The sequence below is a fragment of the Typha angustifolia genome, chromosome 12 (assembly GCF_048772165.1).
Source record: "Typha angustifolia cultivar Huaian chromosome 12, ASM4877216v1, whole genome shotgun sequence".
Taxonomy (NCBI): domain Eukaryota; kingdom Viridiplantae; phylum Streptophyta; class Magnoliopsida; order Poales; family Typhaceae; genus Typha; species Typha angustifolia.
In genome coordinates, this window is record NC_133250.1 from 6,974,563 (window position 1) to 6,997,120 (window position 22,558).

Sequence of the window (22,558 nt, forward strand, 5' to 3'; positions counted from 1 at the left end):
GAGATGAAAAGTTATAAATGAAATAGTTGAGGAAGGTTAGAATAGGACATAGTAGTAAATATCCGACGTTGTGACGGTTGTCGAAAGGTGGCGGACAGTCAAAGGTGGTGGTGGTCAACCATAAGCTACGGTGGTAGAGGAAGGTGGCGGTTAGGATTTGGGTGCTAAAAGGTGGATCTAGGGTTATGATCTACACCTACAAAAATAAAAGTGATCTAACTGCTATAATAAAAGATAAAACGAAATAATTATTTTTGCTAAATTCAAACTCATTTAATAATTTGATCAACAGATGTCTACTCATATTTATAGGAACAAATACCTTAGTGAATCTGATTCACATATAAATTATCTAAATTATTTAAAATTTTTAAAGTAATAAGATAAATCTAACTAACTAACTTGACTCTATTCAATTTAACTGACTACTTCAGATCATAACATAATTTAGCAAATAAAAAATTTTATTTGTTAAATAAGAAAATGAGGGTTTTATTTATAATTGGTGTTATTTGTAATCTTCTCTTGTTAAAATAATATTTTTTTTAAAAAAAAAGATAGCACATATATATTGTATTTTTGACTAGATTAGGCTATTCATAAACTTAACTATCTATACATATGCCACTCCTAAACTTTGATAATATAGTTCTTTACTCTTGTGAATTATGTAAGAATTTTCCACCTTTAATTCTCAATCCAGTACCTCTTTAGTTTATACGATCGTAATCTAATCTGATATATATTTCTCTACTTTATCTTCTCGTAAATGAGCGATTTATGTTTAACCTTGTTGGCATTTTAGATAACAATATTCCGGTATTAATATCTCCGAAAAAGCCTAGTTTGGTAAAAACTCACCTATTTTGTGATTTATTTATTTCTTTCATATTTTGTTTAGAAAAATTACAAATAAGTCCTATGTTTTAATTATATTACAAATAAAACCCCAAGCCACACTTTACTGTTTGAAGAAAAATTAAAAATATCGAGATTAAATGGAGACTCTAAACAGTAAATCCTATGAAAATAAATAAATAAATCTAAAACTATTATTTTTAACTTATTCTAGATAGGAATAATTTAGAATATTATAAATTTATTATTAAAAAATATATAATTTTTTATTTTTTTTATTTTATTAAGTAAATTTAATATTTAAAATAATTATTATTTTATTTTATTAAAAAATATTAAATAAATTTATTATTTAAAATATTTTATTATTAAAAAATTAAAAAAAACGAGATTTAATGGAGACTCTAAACAGTAAATCCTATGAAAATAAATAAATAAATCTAAAACTATTATTTTTAATTTATTCTAGAGGAATGAGACAGGAATAATTTAAAATATATAAATTTATTATTTAAAATATATATAATATAATATTTTATTTTATTTTATTGTGTTAGGTGCTTCTTAAATTTAACTGAACTAAAAGAAAGGGACAGGTCGGTTATATTTAGGGGTTTTATTTATAAAATAATGAGGAGAGACGGCTTTAATAATATAATATTATTAGCTAAAATATAGTTTTATTTTAGAGACGAAAACCAAGCTGAGCTGGAATGCATCGACTCCAACTCCGAAGTCCGAAGAGGCGTTTCGATAGAGAAAACGTAACAAAAGAGTAAACGCATCTTCTCGTGTACTCGATCTCTCCATCTCTCGATCTCGATCTCGATCTCGATGTTTCCGTCCTTCCTTTTTCTTCTTCTTCTTAGTTTATTCGATCGCTCGGAGTAATTTGTTCCTCCTAATCCATCCCTATCCATCTCCTTGGATGGTATTTCGCTCCTAATGAAACGGTTTAAAGTTTGAATCCTGTTTGGTTTGGATTATTCGGTGCCAGCTGTTGAGATCTTTTGCTTCTTGATCAAGCTCCGCCGAAGGGAGACACCGAATTCTAGGTAAAAATTGAAGCCTTTTCTTGCAAATTTTGTAATTAGATTCAAAGATGAACAATAAGCACGGCTTTTCTATGAACTGTGGAAGAAATTGAATTTGATCAGAATCAGATTAGGAATAGAAAAGAGAATAGAGTATAGAAGTGGCGAAGAAGTTACCTTCAAATTGTCGTTGTCTCACATGCTTTTTTTGATATATAACTTGAGAGTAGAGCATCAGTTTACCATTGAAAACTTAACCTTTTTTCTCCCCTCTAAGTTATCCGGCTTCTCATGCTGGCTTGTCAATTCTAGGTTGGATTCATGAGCAATGCAGAGGTCACGTAGAGCTCTTCTGCAAAGAAGAGCTGCGTTGGAAAAGAGCAGCGTGGCAAGGCGGAATCGCCTGTGTTCAGTGTCTGTGTCGGTGGTCATCGTGTCGTGGCTTCTGATCTTCCTCCTCAATTTTTTTATCAGCCATAGCAATGGATATAGAGGTAATGCTCCTCCATTAGTTATTCTTGTTTGTGTTATTTATTCTAGCGACCTTTGGACGTTTTATTAGCATTGATCTTGTTTGTGTACGCTGATATTTTTTATGGACTATTGATTGATTAACATGCTCTTGCAACAGAGTAGCTTTCGATCCAATCTTCCTCCAAGGAAGAGATTAGGATCTTGAGTCAGTGGATCATTCAGTCCTGATTTGTAGGATATTGTATATGGATTAACCAATAAGAAGGTGATAATGTTGTGACAAAAAAGTCCGCATTGCATAATTCTCTGATTGCTTCAACTCTCCCCTTTCTAGGGCTCTTAAAGTGAAAACCCCATTGGCCATGTACTTTATCAATGTTTTCTGGGATATAAAAAAGGAAGTAGAAGCACTATTTCTTGGCACAATCTACTTGCCCTTCATTCATTTTCCTTGAATAAGGAAAACCTGTTCAGTAGTTCATTAGGGGCCTCTTTACTTGCAGTTTGTATTCTTGACATTTTGAAAGGATCTTTAGTAGACACATTCTTTGCTCCCAATAAGACTTACATATTATGCATGTTTAGTGCTACCGCACATCTTTCTACGTTGGTGTATCCTCTGCTACTATCTTTTAGGCATGGATCCAAAAATCGGCCAGTCTTGAGTCAAATCGGCCTATCCGGGTTTTTTTCTAGGCATTCAATCCCGGTCCCAATGATCTGGATTGTACGATCCCGATTCTGATCCAGAGTTTCAGAACCTTACTTTTAGGGAAGGAGTGGACTTGTTTCACAATATCATTATGCAAGTTGTTTTTTGTGAAAAGAATGCAAATAAGAAATAATAGCAGTGCTTGGCTGCTGCTGCTGCTGTTGTTGATACTGTTTTTACTATTTCTATTATTATTGTTATTATTTTTAGTATTGGTATTCTTTTTAATTGTCATCATTGTTATTATTGTTGTTATAGTTGTACTCTCAATTTTCCAAAATTTATGCTTTTTATTTCAATGACATGTAGATGGACAGGGTGTTGCCATTGGTGAATCTAGCTTGCTTGAAGGTTCACTTAATGCTGACAAACAGTCAGATTCTGGAGATTCTTTAAATTTATCGGATTCCAGTTTAAATCATGATGTTGAGAACATCCAGATGTCAGAGGGTGCAACTGGCAGTAGTAGTGGAGAAGCTCTAGCTAACAAAGACAATAGAGTAAACCTCTCAGAAGCTGTGAATGAGCAGATACCTGAGACAGAATCACATCCAGAAACCAATGGAGAAAATGAAAGTGCTCCAAAAAGTGATAGATTAACTCGAATTGCTCCTCCTGGACTTGATGAGTTCAAGCTCAAAGCTTTTGCTGCGAGGGGGAAGATGATTTCCAAACAAACAGGCACTGTGATACACCGCGTGGAGCCTGGTGGAAAAGAGTACAATTATGCCTCTGCTTCTAAAGGTGCAAAGGTCCTAGATTTTAACAAGGAAGCAAAAGGTGCTTCCAACATCTTAGACAAGGATAAGGACAAGTATCTTAGAAATCCTTGCTCAACTGAGGGGAAGTTTGTCGTGATAGAGCTTTCAGAAGAAACATTAGTTGATACAATTGAGGTTGCGAACTTTGAGCACTATTCATCTAATTTAAAAGATTTTGAACTGTCGAGTAGTTTGGTGTTCCCCACAGACAAGTGGGAGAAACTTGGGAAGTTCACGGCTGCAAATGTGAAGCATGCTCAGAGGTTCTCTCTTCCAGAGCCAAAGTGGGCTAGGTACCTGAAACTTAATTTGTTGAGCCATTATGGTTCAGAATTTTACTGTACACTGAGTCTATTTGAAGTTTATGGAGTTGATGCAGTTGAGAGGATGCTGGAGGATTTGATCTCATTTGAGAACAAACAGTTGGAACCTGAAGAACATAACAGAGAGCAAATCACCGTTCAAGAAACCATTGACCCAAACAGTTCCTCTCAAGAACTTGTGGCAGAAAGTGATTATGAACCAGATCATGAAAATCCCGAGGCAAAACAGGATCCATCAAAAGTTCGTACTAAGGTAGAGACGAAGCCATTGCAAGTTGGAAGAATACCTGGAGATACTGTTCTTAAGGTATTAATGCAGAAGGTCCAGTCCCTTGATGTGCACTTATCTGTTTTCGAGCGATACCTTGAGGAACTGAACAACAGATACAGTCAAATCTTTAAGGACTTTGATTATGACATTGCTAATAAGGATTTATTGCTGGAGAAAATCAAATTAGAGTTAAAGAATCTCCAAAGCAGCAAAGAGACTTTTGTACGTTAATTTCTAACTTTGTTCATATTTTTGTGATCTGGTTAAAATTTAGCTGTTTAGCTCACCTTTCATTTTTTTTGTTAGGCCAATGAGATTGGAGGGTTCCACACATGGAAACTTACTGTTGCTTCTCAACTGGACCAGTTAATCAGTGATAATGCCATACTTAGGTTAGACTTGTTCTTTCTCCGTTTGGTGTTTGCTAATTCTGTATTTAGTTATTTACTTCCTGTATAATCAAAATATATGTTTCTATCTTCTAGTTAAGATTATATTATCAACTAGGATTCAATTTTTAATACATTCTTTAATTAGATACAATCTGATCTCCATAATTTCTAGTGCAGTCTTTAGTAAGAGAAGGATGTTTGTTGATCAAACTCCAAAGAGGTTGTTTTGTAACAAAGATGTACTGTAAAGTGCTAGGAAAAATGCAGTCTTTGAGGCTTAAGGAGAACCACTAGTTTTCCCACACCAGTTTTATCTGTTAAGTTTTGTAATGTTATGAAGAACTTACTCATTGACTGTCAGATTGAATTCAGCAACAAGGTCATTTAGAAGTAGGGTAGAAGTTGGTAATAAATTTGTATCACCTATTTTATAGGTTAAATTTCTTCTGTCCTTCACCAGGTCCAGTCCTCATTTTACACCATGCTATGATGGGGAACTACATTGTTTACTTAATTTCCTTTTAACCTTTAATGTTGGTAAACGAGAAACAACTTTTCCATCTGATGAAATACAGATTGCTTTGAGAAGTTCTAAATATTTTACCAGTTCGTTAGTTGGGAAGGATACATTGTGTTTAGGTGCTTCTGTGTATATGCTATATAATATTTCTTTCTTCAACTGGAAGAGTAACTATACCATGGTGCCATGGATGTATTTCCATTTTGTTTTGTGAGCTTTATCACAAAAATCATCACTCAAGTGAGTTGCATGCTTCATTTGACAAGTATGTCATAATGTAGAAGATAGAACTTGTAGGTTTAAGTGCTTTATTTTGCATGCTGAATAAATATAAGATCGTTCCGTTCTATAGCAACTAATCCTGCTGCCAAGAATAAATTAAAGTTTTTGTATCATTTGCATGTGGCCCCATGCTTCAATAAAGGACAGGACTATTTTAGGTACTTTGGCAGCTACTCAACAACCAGCTGTTATATTCTAAGGATGGCATTCAAAATTGACCTTTAAAGTTAATTCATTACTAATGGATGATCAGTTTAAATTTTTCCTTTTGGTTATTTTCTATATTTTACTCTCTTAGATGCATCACCTCCGTGTTAGTCACTTATACCAAGTATGACTTACCTTATTTTCGTTCACCTGCATCCTGTATTATGGAATACCTGCTTTTCTTTTACCTTTTCTCAGCTAGCTGTCTCTGATTATCTTATGCAAATATGATGTTGACTTAATATATCGTTTATTTAAGTATGGGAGCAACCATGCTCTAAATTCACAGCATATTGAGAGGTAAGTTTATATATATGGGAATATTTCTATCTGTCACCTACATTATTGTCTTTTTCTGATTATTTTATGTGAATATGATGTTGACTTAGCATACCCTTTATTTAAGTATGGGAGCAAGAATGCTCTGAATTCAGAATTCATAACATATTGAGTGGTAAGTTTGTATATTTGAGAATATTCCATTTGTCACCTCACATTATTGACTTGTTCTGTTTCAAAGCAACCTTTTTTTTCCCTAGTATGTAAACTGATTCCTACACTTTCCTAAACATATTCAAGTAACCCTAGAGCCCTAACTTGGGTGATAGACTGCAACCACATTCCTTGCTTAACTTAACATACCTAGCAAGTTACTAGCATGCCCCTAGTTCAACTCCATCACAGCCTAACAGATTTGAATCTTAAAATTAATGATAAACTGCATTGTCAGGAATGTCGAGAAGAATATGCAAGTGTACAGATTTGAATGCGAGAAATAAAAACAATTTGGAGATACGAGATTTACATTCAAAGGGAGCATAATATTCCCTCTGCATTAGCTTCTCTTAGGAGCTGTTTTGACAAAACTTGTTCTAGGATGCTGTTTGACCTAATAATACTCAATTCAGAAATAGTTAAAAAGAAGGGCTAGGAACAGAATAAGCAACAAGGTAAAGGTGCAAAATTGAAATAAATTCATCTATTTATGAGTCTGCATCAAACATTTTATTCTGTTAATTCCATAAATCAATGTGTCTATATATGATCTCAAGCTCTATTTCCCTATCTTATGATCTGGGTTAAGAGCAATTTTAAAATAGTTCACACAATGTGGTTAGACTTTGAGAATTAGAAATACTTGATATGTTTGCATCAAATGTTTTCAAATTGCAGTTAACAGAATCACTTTTATAACACAGATCGGAAGTTGAAAAGGTGAGGATCCGGCAGGATGACATGGAGAACAAGGGTCTAGCTGTGATATTTTTAAGTTTCATCTTCGGATGTTTGGCAATTACCAAATTATTTGTGAGTATGATTTTGAGCATATGTAGAATACAAAATTCTGAAAAGATTTGTAGGGCGAATGCTGCTTGGTCTTTCTTGCTGCTGAGCAGTAGCATAATAGCTTCCGTCTTGGTGTTATAATATTTCGTGTATCAATTTTTTTATAGTTGCGGCATGAGATTTTGATCCGGAGATAATTTTTGTTGAGCATCAACTTTTTCTTTTTCATTTTTTATTTGGAATAGTTTAAAGAAAACTGGAAATTGTCAAAAGAACAAGAAAAATAATGAAATCCTCCATGAAGACTGAGGAAAAGCATTTTTTTTTGTGTCCATCGTGGTTGACATATATAATGATTAGTATGATAAAATAAACTTGAGATATTTCTCCAAGCTAGAAAAGACCTTTGAGATTCATGGTATTAATTGATGAACTGAGTTGATTCCACAAGTGAAGTCCTATCACCAGACAGGAAAAGAAGTAACTTGTACAATTTGTAGAATTCGATTACAAGTAATTATGTTTTAATTTAATCTTCTTCTCTACTACAATAATTTCAATTTCCCTTAATAAGTGTGTTTTTGCCTTTTTGGTTGATGTGTGTGGGCGGGAGGTGGTTTGTAAATTAACATTACTTTTGCCAGAGAATATCAAATAAGAAGTTGGTCTTTTATGGGGAAACTCTCTCATGTGCTCTTGTAGTGTTACATTATTCAATGTGTTTACTTGACTTGTTTAAGATTGTGAATCCAATCTAATTCGGAAGTAACTTTGGTTATTCTCCAAAGAATCTGAATGCAATTGCTAGTGAGACGATTTAGTATCTGCACATAGAAGCTTAAAATTATAGTACTCTTTATATGTAACTCTCATGATATAACTCAAAGGTAGGTCAATATGCCACTCCATATGTCAGTGCTAAGATTGTCTTTAGCTATATAACTGGGCATTTGTACAAGAAAGTTTTTTAATTTTTAAAATAATAAAAATAATTTTTCTATGCGCATCTCTCATATAAATTATGTGCATTTTATTATAAAATAACGTGCATCTAATATAAATATAAATGCATTCAATTTTAAGAGCCTAGTCTTATAAGTTTTTTATTTTTTGCAAATAGCCCACTATATAACTTTTCCAGAGGATTCATGTTAATTTGACAGCCAGCTCTAAACTTTGAATTATGTTCGATCAAATCACATACTGGCAGGGAAAAGTTTGGATTATTGTGATGGCAGCGATTGCATTGTTTTTGGGTAAAGTTTTACACAACTGTGAATTGCTAAGTTTAACAAGTTTCAATCAGATTGAAGAACTTTTCACAATAATTTAAATTGCAAGACAGTCATCAGCTGCTTAAACTGTATTTAGAAAAAGAAGATAATTTCAAGAACTATTCTGCTATCACACGACTTCTTATTCTATGTGAACTAGAGGCAAAAAATGGGAGGGTTTTAAATCCGTTTGTCCTCCCTAATAGATTCATATTAGTGAAAATTGTAAAGAACTCTGTTGGAAATAATACCATCAATCAAAAAAGAAACAGAAAAAAAGAACATGAGATTATAAAGAACTCTCTGTAAGATCACTGTCTGTTGTCATTAACGATATGGTATCAAGTACAAAGAACAAGAGATTGCTCAGTGTCCTCATGTTCTAATTACATGAGGAAGAAAAGATCATATGTTATGTACCATTTTCCGAGTATGAAAGTTATCATCTAAACTGCTCTGAGCATATGGAAGTATGAAAGTCATCATCTACACTGCAATTCTAGCGCGGCGCAGATGCCTCTTTGGGCCACTGATTGCAGCAGTCAGATCTATAGACATGTTCCTCCTGTCCCTTGGCTTGGCCATGGGTGGAGGATCTAAAGATGATGTTGGCCTCCTAACATAGTCTCTCAGCTTCTCTACTTGCTGCGCCACTAGAGGTTTTAGGAGGAACTCCTCAGCTCCAGTGGCTTTACACCTGAATAAGGAGGAAGCGCCACTCAGGGTTTAAGCAGGAAAAATATGACAGTCTTCCATTTTCTAATTTTATAGGCAATTACTAACAGTGGGCACCAAATGGCCATAGTTGCAGTATCCAGGAAGTGCTCTTATTAAAATTGTCAATTAAGATTCATAGTGGAATTGGCTATACCTGGTGACTCTTTCGGGATTATTTTCAGATGACATTATGACTACTGGTATCGATTTGGTGATGCTGTGGTCCTGGCTTTCACAAATGAAAGAAGTAAGTAAAGTAGCAGAAACAAGTCCAGAAAAGGTTCATAAAATTTGAAAATTACTTGGCATTGTCTCTGAAGTGATTAAGAGTTTGATTGGATAGACTAGGATAAATAATTGGGGTCAAATGATGCATACCTTGACGGCCTTGAGAAGGTCATAGCCAGTCATCTCTGGCATGCAGTAGTCGGAAAGTATCAGATCAATCTTCTGGTCCTGAAAACACAGCATTTGATTCGTTAGGTTGTGCAATGTTTGGATAAATCGGATAGAAAGTAGCATATTGGCTTCTAATTGTAGGAATTAAAAGATAAAGTTCATGAGGAATAAAAGTTGATTAACAAAGAACCCCTACCAAACTCAATGATCCAACACTATAACAAATTCATCATGAAGAACCGAAAGAATCTAAACCTGAAAACTCTAGTCGAACGAGATTACAGTTGAAAATGATACTGAGGATTCTATAATTTGGAAGTTCCAGAATTCAGAAAGTCACACCAGGTCAGAAACTCCCATTCCTATCTAAAAAAACAGAAAGAGATAGATAGTGCAATTTGTAAAGTTTACAGGAGTGAGGAGAGTTCCTTGTAAAAACCTTTCTGTGCAAAGGTTGTTAAGTCAGAAGAAAGAGAGAAGCCATTCCAAATTCTACAGTATTGATATGGTGTATTTGATACCAAAGTAGTGCAAACCATCAAACATTTAGGTAAAAATCTTTTCTCTACATACACAATCAAAGAACCTCATGAGACTGTTGCTTGGATCACATCCTTGATCAGTCAAGAGACTACTGTAAGCACTTAAAGAATCATACAAAAGAATTGTATGGTCTTAAGCACCAGAGACACCATACTCGCACTTAAAGACCAAAGAGAAAAAGATAGGAAAGCATGGTCTTAAGCAATTGATATCTTATTAAGTCTCTATGCGCTCAATTACCTCTATCATAAATAATTCATTTAATGTAAAGAATTCATGTATATCACAGAAAAATGTAAATTAATACATTACTCTTTATTTTACTTTCTTCTTTTACAAAACTTAGTAAAATGTCAACTTGAAACCAATCCAAACCAGTATTTATCACCTGAAATGGAAACCTCCAAGATTATTAGAATCAGACCTCTAGGAGCCCAGCTAATCTTTGGAGGTTAAAAGATACTTCATTGCTTGTTCCCTTTATTAAACTGTGTTACCAACAATTGTTGAGAATAAATTACTCCATAGTCCATGTAGTTCTTGTTTAAATTTTGTTAGCAGTTAGCACTTAGCAGGCCTATTCTTGTCTGATTAATATTTGATATCATTATGATCCAAAGGATGAGCATGGTGTGCAATTGATATCTTATTAAGTCTCTTTGGGAAGTTCAAAAGTTTGATGCATGTAATCATCTCATTGTCTCAGCAGCAAGTTTGAAATAGAGATTATCATGAAGCACCCTTTTGGTTGGTCTATGTGATGAGGTGTATATTAATGTGGGAAAAGTTTGAATAAACTGATAAATACTATCATAAAAGCTGAGTTACATTAATGTGGGATGCTTCAGCCTTTTCTTCAGTCAAACCAAGTACTTCAAGTGCTCTCTTTCCACTATCAACAGAAATCACTGAAATATAAATGGAAAACTTTAGGAAAGTTTAACGCCGCAGATATCAATCAAACTCTCAATTTGAATATCAATAAGGTTGTTTAAGACAAAGAACTAAGCTAGAAAATTATGTCATTACAGTCAGATAGACCAGACATACATACATGAACAAAACAGAGAAAATAGGATGTAATTGAAATCACTTGGCAAAAACAACATAGATGGTTTCATTTTTACAATGTCTGCAATTTATTTATGATGAATGAAAAGGTTAAATGCTCCAGTAAGTTTTTCTGGAACACATTATCAGATATCCTTTATTGGACTTTAGTTCTTATTGAACAGGATAGTTTCATCACCCAATGGATAAAGAAGTTGTAATGAGAGAGAATCTTGGGAGATGAAAGTTCTAATCGACCATCATAATCCTCACGATAAGAAAATTACCAATTTGCAAGAATGAATGGATTAAGTTAAAAGAGTTTTGAAGTAAAAGATGAGTTTTAGGAGAACGAAAAGCTGAAGCAAGTTAGATTTGCCTGGTTGCCTCGATCTAAAGGAGGAGGAGACGGAGAGAACTCATCTTGAAGATCTCACTCTGGACGTGAGGATAATCCAAAATTCTTTTAGGAAAGATGGACAATTAGAAAAGAGAAAATTCTACAAACAAGAACAAATCCCTATAAGCAAGAATAATCATTGCAAATGTAACAAGAAAATCCAAAGGCAAAAACGATCCAAAAGACGACAAATCATTACAACACGAAATGACAAAAGCAAACAACGTACTCCACCCTACAAATTCTGAGCTAAAACCATCCAAAACAACAGCAAAATTATCAGAAAAGCATTCGAGAGAACACAATTCCAAGAATCACCTTCAATAATCAAAACCCAAATGCTAAAATGAACATCGCCATTTCTCTCAACAGGTAAGCAAGACCCACGTAAAGGAATGACAAGAAGAAGCGGTCATCAACTAAACAGTTCGAACTTAAATGCCATAAAGAAGCAACTTTTTTTTCTCTCAAACGCCGAAACAAATCAAAGAACAGCAAACCACGAGAAGAGGAAATGTCAATAAGAAGCATTCAGGAGCAAACTCCCGCGAATTACCTTCGTAGTTCACCGCGCATTTCCTGAGCATCTGCCCCACCACGCTGCGGTCGACGGAGGAGTCGTCGACGACCAACACTCTGATCACGACATCTCCTCCTACCTCTCCAACGCCACCGCTATTGCCTCCGCCGTCGACCTCCTGCTCCTTCCCCTTCACATCCGCCATTGCTCTCCTCTCGAAATCTCTTCGCCTTTCCCCCCCTCTCTCTCTCTCTTCGATTCCCAGCTCAATCTTTTAGAGAGAGAGAGAGAGAGAGAGAGCGAGAGAGAGAGAGAGATGACTCCGCGTATGGGGTATCTGGAGGTATAAATATGGGGAGAGAAGAGCGGCGTTGGATAGCGGACTAGGATTTTGCTGACTTATCTTAGACAGCAAACGCCATTCTCATTTGACGTGTCGGAATATGAGTGGTTATACATCGGGCCCCGCTGCAGTGGGTACGGGGTGGCCGGAGGGATCGAGTTTTGCTGCTATAATTCTAACAGCGAGAGTCTTTGAGAAAGTGAAGGGGACGAGGTAGTTTGTTGAGCTTTTGGTCGAGGTTTTGCCATCACTGAACAAGGAAATTTACAATTTACGAGGTAGTTTGTTGAGCTTTTGGTCGAGGTTTTGCCATCCCCAATTTACCCCCGCATAGTTTAACCCTATTTCTAATTTAGCCTCTCTTCTTCAATTTTAAAGCGCTATTAATTAACTGTTAATTAGGATATAAAAAGACTTAATAATATTAGTGTTAATGAAATACTGCTAGTTTTGGATAAAAAATATATATAGTAACAGCCACTTTGTAAACTGCTCTCTCTAATAAATATTTACATAAAAAAACATAATAACCCACCAGGCAAAAACTATAGTATTTTAAAAAATAATTATTAAAATATTTATTAATAGGAAAGCGATTTTTTTTTCTTTTTCTTCTCTTTTTATCTTTCAAGAGCTCGTAGGCTAGATATAGACCGGTCTTTAAGTATAAAGGTATTACCTAAACCTTGAAGCATGTTACACATGAGCTAATTATCTCATCAAACTAATATACTGAATTGTAATGTTGTCGAACTAAACTTCCAAACTAAATAGTATCGAACTAATTCGCTAATCTTCCTGGCCACTGCACCGTTGAGTCACCGAGCTAGGGTCAAACTGTTTTTCTATTTTTATTTTTTATAGTTCACAACGTAGTACCTTTTCTTTTATATAAGCGAAACTTGTATTTGAACATTTTGTCTTAAAGAGTGAGATTTTGATGAAAGCATTTTATTATCTAAAAAGGTTATTCTAAATATTCTAACAACAATTAATTTAAGAAAACTTATGTAGATACTTATTTACTAAAATTAATTTTATTTTAATATATAGTTCAAAAAATTACAGTAAAATTATAATAATTTTTGGGAATATGAAATTAGTCAAAAACTCATAGTCTATTTATCCACTTGATTTGCTGCAATAAGAGATTATTTTCAGCCCTCATAGCATCTCCAACAGGACTCCAAAACTCTAAATTTGAAGCTCGGTGGAGCTCCAAACGGGCTTCAAAAGGGGCTCCATATTTAGAGCCAACTACAGCCTAGCTCTAATACTATTTAACTCTAAAGAATTTCACTTTTGCCCTGCAAAAGTTTAATTTGAAAATTTAAATTTCGTATGTATCCTCTGTTAAATAATCTAATTAGTTAAACTGAATATATAATTAGTTTTGCTAATAAATTTTTATCAAAAATAGTATTATTGGAAAGGTCTCATCTAGATCTTTAAAATAAATCTAATATTAAATTTTTTATTTTTATTTTCTTTAATATAATTTCGATACGTTTAATTAAAAAATAGTAATTTAAAATTATTTCTAAAACTATTGAACATTAGTCTTATTATAAAATATCGATGAGAGTTTTCTAACAATATATTTTTTTATTAAAAAATAATAATATTAAGAGGAATTATTAAGTGATTTAAAATATAATACAAAAAATATATATTATATTAATTAAATAATAAATATAGAGAATGATATATTGGAGTGCACCGGGCTCTTGGGCTCTATATTTGAAGACCTGGCGATGGTTGTATGGTTTTTGTTTTCTTATTTTTTTTCTATTATAGGTAAATGAAATACTATTCTATATTTATAATCAAATGTCAAATTATTTATATTCTAGATTAGAAACTCTTTATATTATACTCTATGTATAAGCTCAATTTTAATTCACCCTTAATTTGTCTAAAATTATTTTAAAATACTCTATCCTTCCACTCACTTATCTCATTCCACAAATAATTCTTATTAAATTTTTCGCTTAATTGTTCCACTTATCTCCTCTTTCTCTTACTTACCTATAAAAAATAAAAATACTTTAATTTGAATTTATCTATCAAATCAAAAGTGTTTTAGTTAATTTTTACTTCTTATTTATACTTTTATCTCAATTTTATATCATATTAAAATTAATTATTACACTATTATTTCTAATTTATAACTAAACGTTGAATTACCCATCTCTACATTACATATACAATTTTAAGATAGAAAAATTAGAATAGTAATTCTAGATTTTATTTTATTTTTCAATGGGAGACAAATTGAACGTAGTAGTTATTTATTTATTTCAAGGAAAGTCGTCATTCTAAGAAAAAAAAAAGAGAAAAACATTTTTATAACTTAATTTCCTTTTCACCCTTTAAACTATCACTCATTTCTATAATAACCCCTTAAATTTTTTTTCGTATACATTGACTCCCTAAACTATTAGAAATACCTTAACCCTTGATGCCGTTGACGAAACTAATGAATTGACCATATTGCCTCTCCACTTATAATAATGATGGGTTAATTAAGTGGTTTAGCTAATATTAAATATTTTAATTTTTATAATTTTCTTCATTGCCCTCATGTCCCTCCACTTTTCTTCCTCTCCTCTCTCTTGATCACCAACATCATCTCCTCCCCAATGGCCGATTAAGCCCAATTGCCAACACTATTTTCTCCCTAAAGCTAATGCCGACTTTGCCTTCGTCGTCAAACTAGGTCATCAAGGTCGGGAAATAGAAAAGCTATCGACGATGACTCCTCCAACTCGACATTACGCGGCATTTGCTCGCTAGCCTTGGAGAGGCCGGACTATGTTTTCGGTGGGCTTGTGGAGAGGGGCGTTGATGTCCTTTCTGGAGGTTTTGGTTGGCTTGGAGGTGGAATTGAGAGGTTTCTTGGTTTGGGCCTTAGCTAGTGGTATTCGACTTGGCGATCTTAATAGATTAGCGGATTTGGTAGAGTTGAAGGTCTTACTGAGCTTGGTGAGCTTAATTTTGGCAGCAACGGAGGAGGAAATGGTGATAATGGTGAAGGTAAGGACGGAAGAAAGGAAGGAAGAAGAAGAGGCTTAGAGGTGAACTGAGATTGATTTACATTATATATAGAGAGATAGAGATTGGGGACTAAAGAAAGAAGAGTGTTTGGAGAAAATTGGGTTGACTGAGGAGAAAGAGGAAGGATGGGTCGAGTGGAGACAAAGGGTAAATTGCCAGCGAGTAAGCCAGTAACGTTGTCGATGTTGATGACAAGGCGGAGAAGTTGAGAAGGGTTGTCAAGGTGGAGGGAGACGACGTAGTGGCCGGAAACGATAGGAGCGATAAGGGAAGAGTAGGAAGAAGAGGAATTAAGGCCTAAAAAATTAGGAACTAAGGTATTTTGGTCGTCATAAAAGTTTATCTTAAGCTTTTATATGCATATAAGGCTATTCTGATCATATTATCATCACGTTATCTTCACATGATAATTTATGGATGAAAATAGATAACAGGACCATAACGAAATGAGTCATATAAAACATTTTTGATAGTTTAAAGGGTCAGAATGTACCAAAATAAAGTTTAGAGAGTCATCGTGAAAATAAGTGATAGTTCATGGAGTGAGAAAAAATTATCCCTAAGGAAGACCTTTTATCGGTCAACCATTAATTTATCCAATTTAAAGCCCATCCAGACTTGATAGCATAGAGTGTCATCTGGTAATTAATTGGTGATGTCATAGACAAATTTTATTCCAAGTGGCATAAAATGCAATCCATTTGCACATAAAATAAGACATTTACTTGGTCAGGTCAGTCACGCTATAACGAGTCTTTCAATCTCTTTATTATCCAATTCAACAAAAGAAATTAAAATCACCCTTTGCCGAACTAATTATCTATACCAATTCTCCTCACCTTTGACTCATTCTTTCAAATAGAAGAACAATATAATCAATTGGTTACAACTACTAGAGTATAGCCTAATAGTAGCTCAATAGTTGTCTCTTACCAACTCACGAAGAAAATTATAAGTTCTATAGCTCTTTAGCTGAGAGTTTTACTGACTCATAATGTTTAATCTCCGTATAATCTAGTAGAGATTAATTCAGTTATCTAATCTATTTATTTAGAGAGTACTTTCTGATATTGTCGAGCTAGCTCTTCGATTTCTATTTCTAACTCAGAATATTTTCTATATATATTTATTAAATTATATAATTTAATTTATAGATATAAATTATAATTGTATTAAAAATTAGTGTGTTACTGAGCCAAGCTGAGATTATCTTGACGATTATAAATCCGAACTAATACGGCGAGGCTAGTATTTTACATTTTCTTTTCAATTATTTTACGAAGATCAAGCATGTTATTGATAATAGCATATCTTATCGAGAGAATTGATTTAGTTGTCTAACCTAATTATCTAGGTCGGCTCCCGTCTAAACGGTCTTAAATTAAAATAATAAATAAATTCCATTGCCAACACTAACCATTTTACCCACGTAAGTCTGAATTCAAGTGCATCAGCAACAGAGGAGATCAGGAGGAACGTTCCTTCCAATTAATGCATTTCCGGTCCCTCCACATGCCCACCCCCAGAAAGGGTCTCGGAGGGGCAAAACGGTAAATATATATTGCCCCTCCTTGCAAGAGTATTTTTTTTGACCAAACTAGCTCTATTTTAGAGTTTATTTATCAAAATAAATAATATCTAAAATTAAATTAAAAAAAATAGTTACTAAATAAAACACTTAACAAAATATTTAACTATTAATTTTTTTTTAATTAAAGATCTTTCTAGACTATGGAATATGAAGTATTATCTAAAGCATTTCAATAAAAATATTAATATTTCATTTAAAATAGAATTTACTTTACGAGTTAAACGTTTTTCTTTTAGAGTTACAGTAAGAATGTTTAAATTTAAGATAATCTATTTTAGTAAATAAATAAATAAAAATATATTTCGGTCACCATCTCCTCCTTGCAATGCAAAATTGCCTGCTGGAAAGTGGAAAACCGGCACGCGTCTATTGATGGCACCGCCCACTAACCAATTTCGTAGAGCATATTCGTTTTGGGTCCCACTCGAAGACAAGCCTGGTTCCATTTCCGAGTCCTTTTTTAACGGCTCTCACCTCCCTACTTTTCCTCATCCCCAAAAGAAGACAGTTGAGTCTCCCCTCTTCTCTCTCTCTCTCTCTCTCTCTCTGCGCGTCGTTGCGGCTCGCGGATTTCGACGAAGAGAACGGGAAGAAGAGGGATTTCGAGCGGCGACTGCGATCGATAGCGATTATTTGACTACTAGTTGGTCTTTCGGCAAGTTTTCGCGGTGTTTGATTGATTTAAGGCGATTTCCCTCCCTTTTCTCCGCGACTCGATTTTAGCGCTTGGATTTGGGAGGAGTTGTATTAGGTTTTGGAGCTGCAGATTAGATCGAGGAGAGGGGGAAAGGGAGGGGAAGATTTTTAATTATCTTTCCAGATTATTTTGGGTTTGATCGCCATAGATAGGGTTATTTGATTCCGATTGTTTTCTTGTTAGTATTCCGGGAAAATAAGATTTGGGTCTTTCACTCCAGTTGTTGTTGAGTGCTCTTCTGGCGTCAAAATTTGATCTTTCTTCTTCCTTCGAAATTGTTGGTGTTGATTCTTTGGTGGGTCGGGTTTCATATATTGGATTGTAGTTTCCATCAACTCTTAGTCAATCTCGATTAAGACCGGTGATAAGAGCATGTGGAGCGAAATGAAGCCCGGTTTCAAGACCAGAATGGATGAAATGGATTCAGATTTCTTCCCTCCTACTCCAAGGAAGGGTTGGTCTATTGGGCTGGTGAAGTGTGTGACCTGTTTGGTCATTTTCATGGCAGGGATGATCCTCGGCTTGTCCGCGAGCGCCCATTTCATGCGCAACTCCAATGTGTCGCAGGCCGAGCTCTTCTTCCCGACGACCATGTACACTGCAAGTTGTGATAAGGCTTGCGTGAGTTTAAAGAGTTTCATTAAACCTACGCATTTGATGCATACCATGTCCGACGACGAGCTTTTCTGGAGGGCGTCAATGGTGCCGAAAATGGAGTATCCCTTTCAGAGAGTGCCGAAGGTGGCCTTCATGTTTATGACACGGGGGCCTTTGCCTTTCGCGCCGCTGTGGGATAGGTTCTTCAAAGGCCACGAAGGGTTGTATTCAGTTTATATGCACACACTTCCTGATTACAAGCTCAATGTGTCCAAGACTTCTGCCTTCTATGGCCGTCAGATTCCAAGCGAGGTTAGATAGCATAATTCAACTCCCTGGCTGCTCTTTTTGATAATTTTTGGTAAATCTCTCATCTGATTATTGGAGTGCTCATCTTAATCTTTTTGCTAGTTGTAGGAGTTGTACTATGGGCAACGCATTCTTATTTATTAGTATTATAATAGAGTACACTAAGTGAAACAACACAGAGGTCATTATGTTAGATAAGAACCATATCATGTGCGCTGTTCTTTGAAATAGAAAACCGATCATACTTCAGTAGGTTCACTTAACAAACATGTTGTAATCTATTTGTGCACATTAGAGCAATGTTTCACAATGCATGGGGTTATGCAATTATTCCCCTACTTGTTCAGCATAAATTTAGTATTATTGTTCAGATTATTCCATATAGAAAGGATTTAAATGCCATGTATTTAACATCCTTTTACAAAATATAGTGTAACTTTGGAATATAAGAGTTAGAAACTATGCCACTTTCTTGTGAAACTTTGAATGTATATTTCAATTAAAGTTGCAGAGTAGTTCTATTCATGATTGTAAAGTTCCTATTTTGTAGAAATTTTCATTGTCTTGAAGATACATAAATTCATAGATATGTAAGGTTGAGGAAAGCTCCTGATAAATCGGCTAAAATTAGGTAAAATTCATAGATATGCATGCATACATATTGTTTCCATAAAGAGTTTTTAGCTGCTTTCCAACAAAAGACAGTAAAAAAACTTTGTTCCATCCTTTAGAATTTACATTATTTTTCTGAGCACAGACAGTTGATATGAAGCATTCTCAGATGGTTTACTATCTCATTGCATCTAATAGCACTCTGTTGCTTCTGTGCAGGAGGTGTCATGGGGATCAGTGACATTGGTTGATGCAGAGAAGCGCTTGTTGGCCAATGCTTTACTTGATTTCTCAAATGAGCGTTTTGTACTTCTGTCTGAGAGCTGCATTCCTTTATACAATTTTCCAACTGTTTATGAGTACCTCATAAACTCAGCTGCCAGCTTTGTACAGTCTTATTATGAAGATACCAAACAATGTCGTGGACGTTACAACCGTCACATGGCTCCCGATATCAAGCTGTCTCAATGGAGAAAAGGGTCAGAATGGTTCGAACTCAACCGAGAATTGGCTGTGAATATTGTTGCAGATTACAAGTACTACTCCCTGTTTAGGAAGTACTGCAGACCCTCGTGTTATCCTGATGAGCACTACATACCGACGTACTTGAACATGTTTCACGGGGCTTTGAACGCAAACAGGAGTGTGACTTGGGTCGATTGGTCAAGAGGAGGTCCTCACCCAGCAACATACGGTGCTCCAAGCATTACAGTTGAATTCATCCAGGCCATTAGAAACAATGGAACGTTTTGTATGTACAATTCTCGTCCAACTTCACTTTGTTTCCTCTTTGCCAGGAAGTTTTCTCCTAGTGCTCTGAGACCGCTACTCAACCTCACAAAGACAGTGATGGATTTTTGAGCTCTTCATCGCTCCATCACCACATGTATAGCCCTAATTGATCAAAGAGGGGGCATTTCTTATGGTAGAGATATACTAGAGATGGCTTTCTTAGCATCTTATCTGGTTGATGGTGCATAGACTTTGGGGGCAAATCGATCGATCCACTTGTTAAGTTGCTTGCCGAATTACTTAACAGGGATCTTCTATATTTTTTTTAGTTTCAAAATTCTTTTGTACAAGAGGATATTTAAAGACTTATTCAATACTAATCTTGTGAATAGCAACTCATATTCATTTGGTATTGTACTCCACAAATGTCTGGGATGTTAGATAGATTCTCTAATGATTGCTACCAGATTACTTTAATCTACAGCTTGGCATTGGTTGTTGGATTGTTGAGAATAATCTTTGGATAAAGAAGTGGGTAGAGAAACTGGAATTATATGCTCTCCATGTGCAAGGTTTGGTATATATGAATCTTGACATTTATCTTTATCAGGTCCTCAACTTTGATGTCTGTTGAAGTTTGTATTATATTGATACCTTGTCCAAATTGTTAACTCAGATTGGTGTAAAGTATGCCCCCATAGAATGTATCATTTCACATGATTTAAGTAATAATAGGAAACTTAAATCTCTCCATCAAACTAACACAAAAAAAATAAAAAATAAATAAATAACAAAATTATTAGAGAAAATTTCTCAGCATAATGATAATTGCCCTTTTCTTTCTATTAACTTAACTCATCTTGTTGTATTCTTTAAGTCTAAAATATAACATCTTTTATCTTTTCCAATATAACATTACAGACTTTAAATCCTAGTAATTAGCTGATGAATCTATTGACCAAAGTGTTAATTTCTGCAGTGCTTATATCAGCTCAACAAATTGTCATCTCAGATAGTGTTTGGACTCAATTAATCATTACACCACTGTGCTGAAAAGCTGTTAGGAGAAACAATTAGAAGATAGATATCCTATAAAGCTATTCATATATAATAAATACACTGACATATCTCCACATCCTCCTCCCTTTCTCCTATCGTCCATTTATCTTTACAATAAATTAATTACTTTCTCCATAATTTCGAGAATAGTTTAAAATAATTTGAGGGCTAAAAAATACGTGGTCGGCAGGATTCGAACCTGCGCGGGCAAGCCCACATGATTTCTAGTCATGCCCGATAACCACTCCGGCACGACCACTTTGTGGACAATTACTATTATAATAAATTACATTTTTCTTAATTTAATAGTATGTTTTTATATAAAAAGATTTTAGCCATTATATTTTACTCTATAATTAGCGTAGCTAGAATTACTATTGAAAAAATAGTTTGTAGTAGTAGCATATTAATGCTATCATAATTAAATATATAATATACATTTAGTTATTTGATAAAAGTAAAATGGATAATTATAAACCTAATTTAAATCATCATGTTTATACGAATGCATTCTAATATTCTTAATATATTTGTTCTGATAAGAATTAGATTTTTCTCAATTTAATAGTAAGACATACTAATATTCTTAATTATAATTATATATTTAGTCATTGTATTTTTTATATAAGAAGAGTTTAGCCATTAAATGTTACTCTATAATTAGCGTAGCTAGAATTACTACTGAAAAAATAGTTTGTAGTAGTAGCATATTAATGTTATCATAATTAAATATATAATATACATTTATTTATTTAATAAAAGTAAAATGGATAATTATAAACCTAATTTAAATCATTGTGTTTATATGAATGTATTCTAATTGAATAAAAGACTAACTTCAAACTGCATGAATATTATCAGATCTCAAATCCCCTACTTGAGACCCCCTGAACTAGGCCAGCAAGGAGTTTGATGTTTGATTGATAACCGTAAGGAATATGTGTTTAAGTATTCTTTGGTCACATGGTAAGTAATATTGCTCCTTAGGTATATTTTCTAAATTAAGATATATAATATATTTATTATATGTATGTATTATGTTTTAATTTTCAGCATAATTATATGAGCGATATAGAGATGATTGGAGATAGACATATTATTCCCACTTTGTTTATTGAGTTAATTCTAACATGAGTATACATACAAAAGATATATAATTGGAGAATAAATATCATTATATTTTCTTTGACTCTTCTACCACTTAGGTTTCTAATATGCATAATCAATTATAATACTAGATAAATATATTATTGTGGTAATTGTCAAAGGGATACTATGTCTAGATTGATATTAGACATATTCTTATGTATGATAGAGTATAATTGTGATTGATAGTTGTATTCTTATGTGTGACAAATTATAATTATGACAGATATCCTCTTATATATGGTAAGGTATAATTATGACTATTATTATATTCGTGTATGACGAAGTATGACTATAATTAATATACTTTTGTGTATTATAGAGTATAATTATAATTGATATACTCTTATGTATGATAGAGTACACTTTAGATTTTTAGAGAGAATTGTAA

At 33.9% G+C, this 22,558-nt stretch overlaps 3 protein-coding genes and 1 non-coding gene across 4 annotated transcripts; 2 read left to right on the forward strand and 2 right to left on the reverse strand.

The window, feature by feature from the left end:
* Window positions 1-1,556: 1,556 nt before the first annotated feature.
* Window positions 1,557-7,586, forward strand: LOC140772382 (SUN domain-containing protein 4-like). Its single transcript, XM_073114434.1, has 5 exons — window positions 1,557-1,913; window positions 2,205-2,386; window positions 3,388-4,655; window positions 4,740-4,825; window positions 7,034-7,586. Exons 2-5 carry the CDS (start codon window positions 2,221-2,223, stop codon window positions 7,260-7,262), a joined length of 1,749 nt encoding a protein of 582 aa, XP_072970535.1. The 5' UTR covers window positions 1,557-1,913; window positions 2,205-2,220; the 3' UTR covers window positions 7,263-7,586.
* A 1,124-nt stretch (window positions 7,587-8,710) lies between these two features.
* LOC140772466 (two-component response regulator ORR3-like) lies at window positions 8,711-12,294 on the reverse strand. Its single transcript, XM_073114553.1, has 5 exons — window positions 12,061-12,294; window positions 10,883-10,962; window positions 9,491-9,568; window positions 9,267-9,337; window positions 8,711-9,092 (listed from the first exon to the last, which is right to left on the reverse strand). The coding sequence occupies exons 1-5, from the start codon at window positions 12,227-12,229 to the stop codon at window positions 8,882-8,884; spliced, it is 609 nt and encodes a 202-aa protein (XP_072970654.1). The 5' UTR covers window positions 12,230-12,294; the 3' UTR covers window positions 8,711-8,881.
* Window positions 12,295-17,517: 5,223 nt separating this feature from the next.
* LOC140772251 (glycosyltransferase BC10-like) lies at window positions 17,518-20,445 on the forward strand. Its single transcript, XM_073114227.1, has 2 exons — window positions 17,518-18,621; window positions 19,450-20,445. Exons 1-2 carry the CDS (start codon window positions 18,085-18,087, stop codon window positions 20,089-20,091), a joined length of 1,179 nt encoding a protein of 392 aa, XP_072970328.1. The 5' UTR covers window positions 17,518-18,084; the 3' UTR covers window positions 20,092-20,445.
* A 754-nt stretch (window positions 20,446-21,199) lies between these two features.
* On the reverse strand, window positions 21,200-21,280 carry TRNAS-AGA (transfer RNA serine (anticodon AGA)). The gene has a single exon. It is a non-coding gene; the product is annotated as a tRNA-Ser (tRNA).
* Window positions 21,281-22,558: the final 1,278 nt, after the last annotated feature.

What these genes read in the sequence shown, in the direction of transcription:
- LOC140772382 (XM_073114434.1), top strand. Translation starts at nt 2,221, where the DNA reads ATGCAGAGGTCACGTAGAGCTCTTCTGCAAAGAAGAGCTGCGTTGGAA. An exon ending in AAAGCAGCAAAGAGACTTTT is followed by an intron (nt 4,656 to 4,739) that starts GTACGTTAATTT and finishes TTTTTTTGTTAG; the next exon opens with GCCAATGAGATTGGAGGGTT. An exon ending in AGTGATAATGCCATACTTAG is followed by an intron (nt 4,826 to 7,033) that starts GTTAGACTTGTT and finishes TTTATAACACAG; the next exon opens with ATCGGAAGTTGAAAAGGTGA.
- LOC140772466 (XM_073114553.1), bottom strand. Translation starts at nt 12,229, where the DNA reads ATGGCGGATGTGAAGGGGAAGGAGCAGGAGGTCGACGGCGGAGGCAAT. An exon ending in CTGAAGCATCCCACATTAAT is followed by an intron (nt 9,569 to 10,882) that starts GTAACTCAGCTT and finishes CTGTGTTTTCAG; the next exon opens with GACCAGAAGATTGATCTGAT. An exon ending in ACCTTCTCAAGGCCGTCAAG is followed by an intron (nt 9,338 to 9,490) that starts GTATGCATCATT and finishes TGTGAAAGCCAG; the next exon opens with GACCACAGCATCACCAAATC.
- LOC140772251 (XM_073114227.1), top strand. Translation starts at nt 18,085, where the DNA reads ATGTGGAGCGAAATGAAGCCCGGTTTCAAGACCAGAATGGATGAAATG. An exon ending in GCCGTCAGATTCCAAGCGAG is followed by an intron (nt 18,622 to 19,449) that starts GTTAGATAGCAT and finishes GCTTCTGTGCAG; the next exon opens with GAGGTGTCATGGGGATCAGT.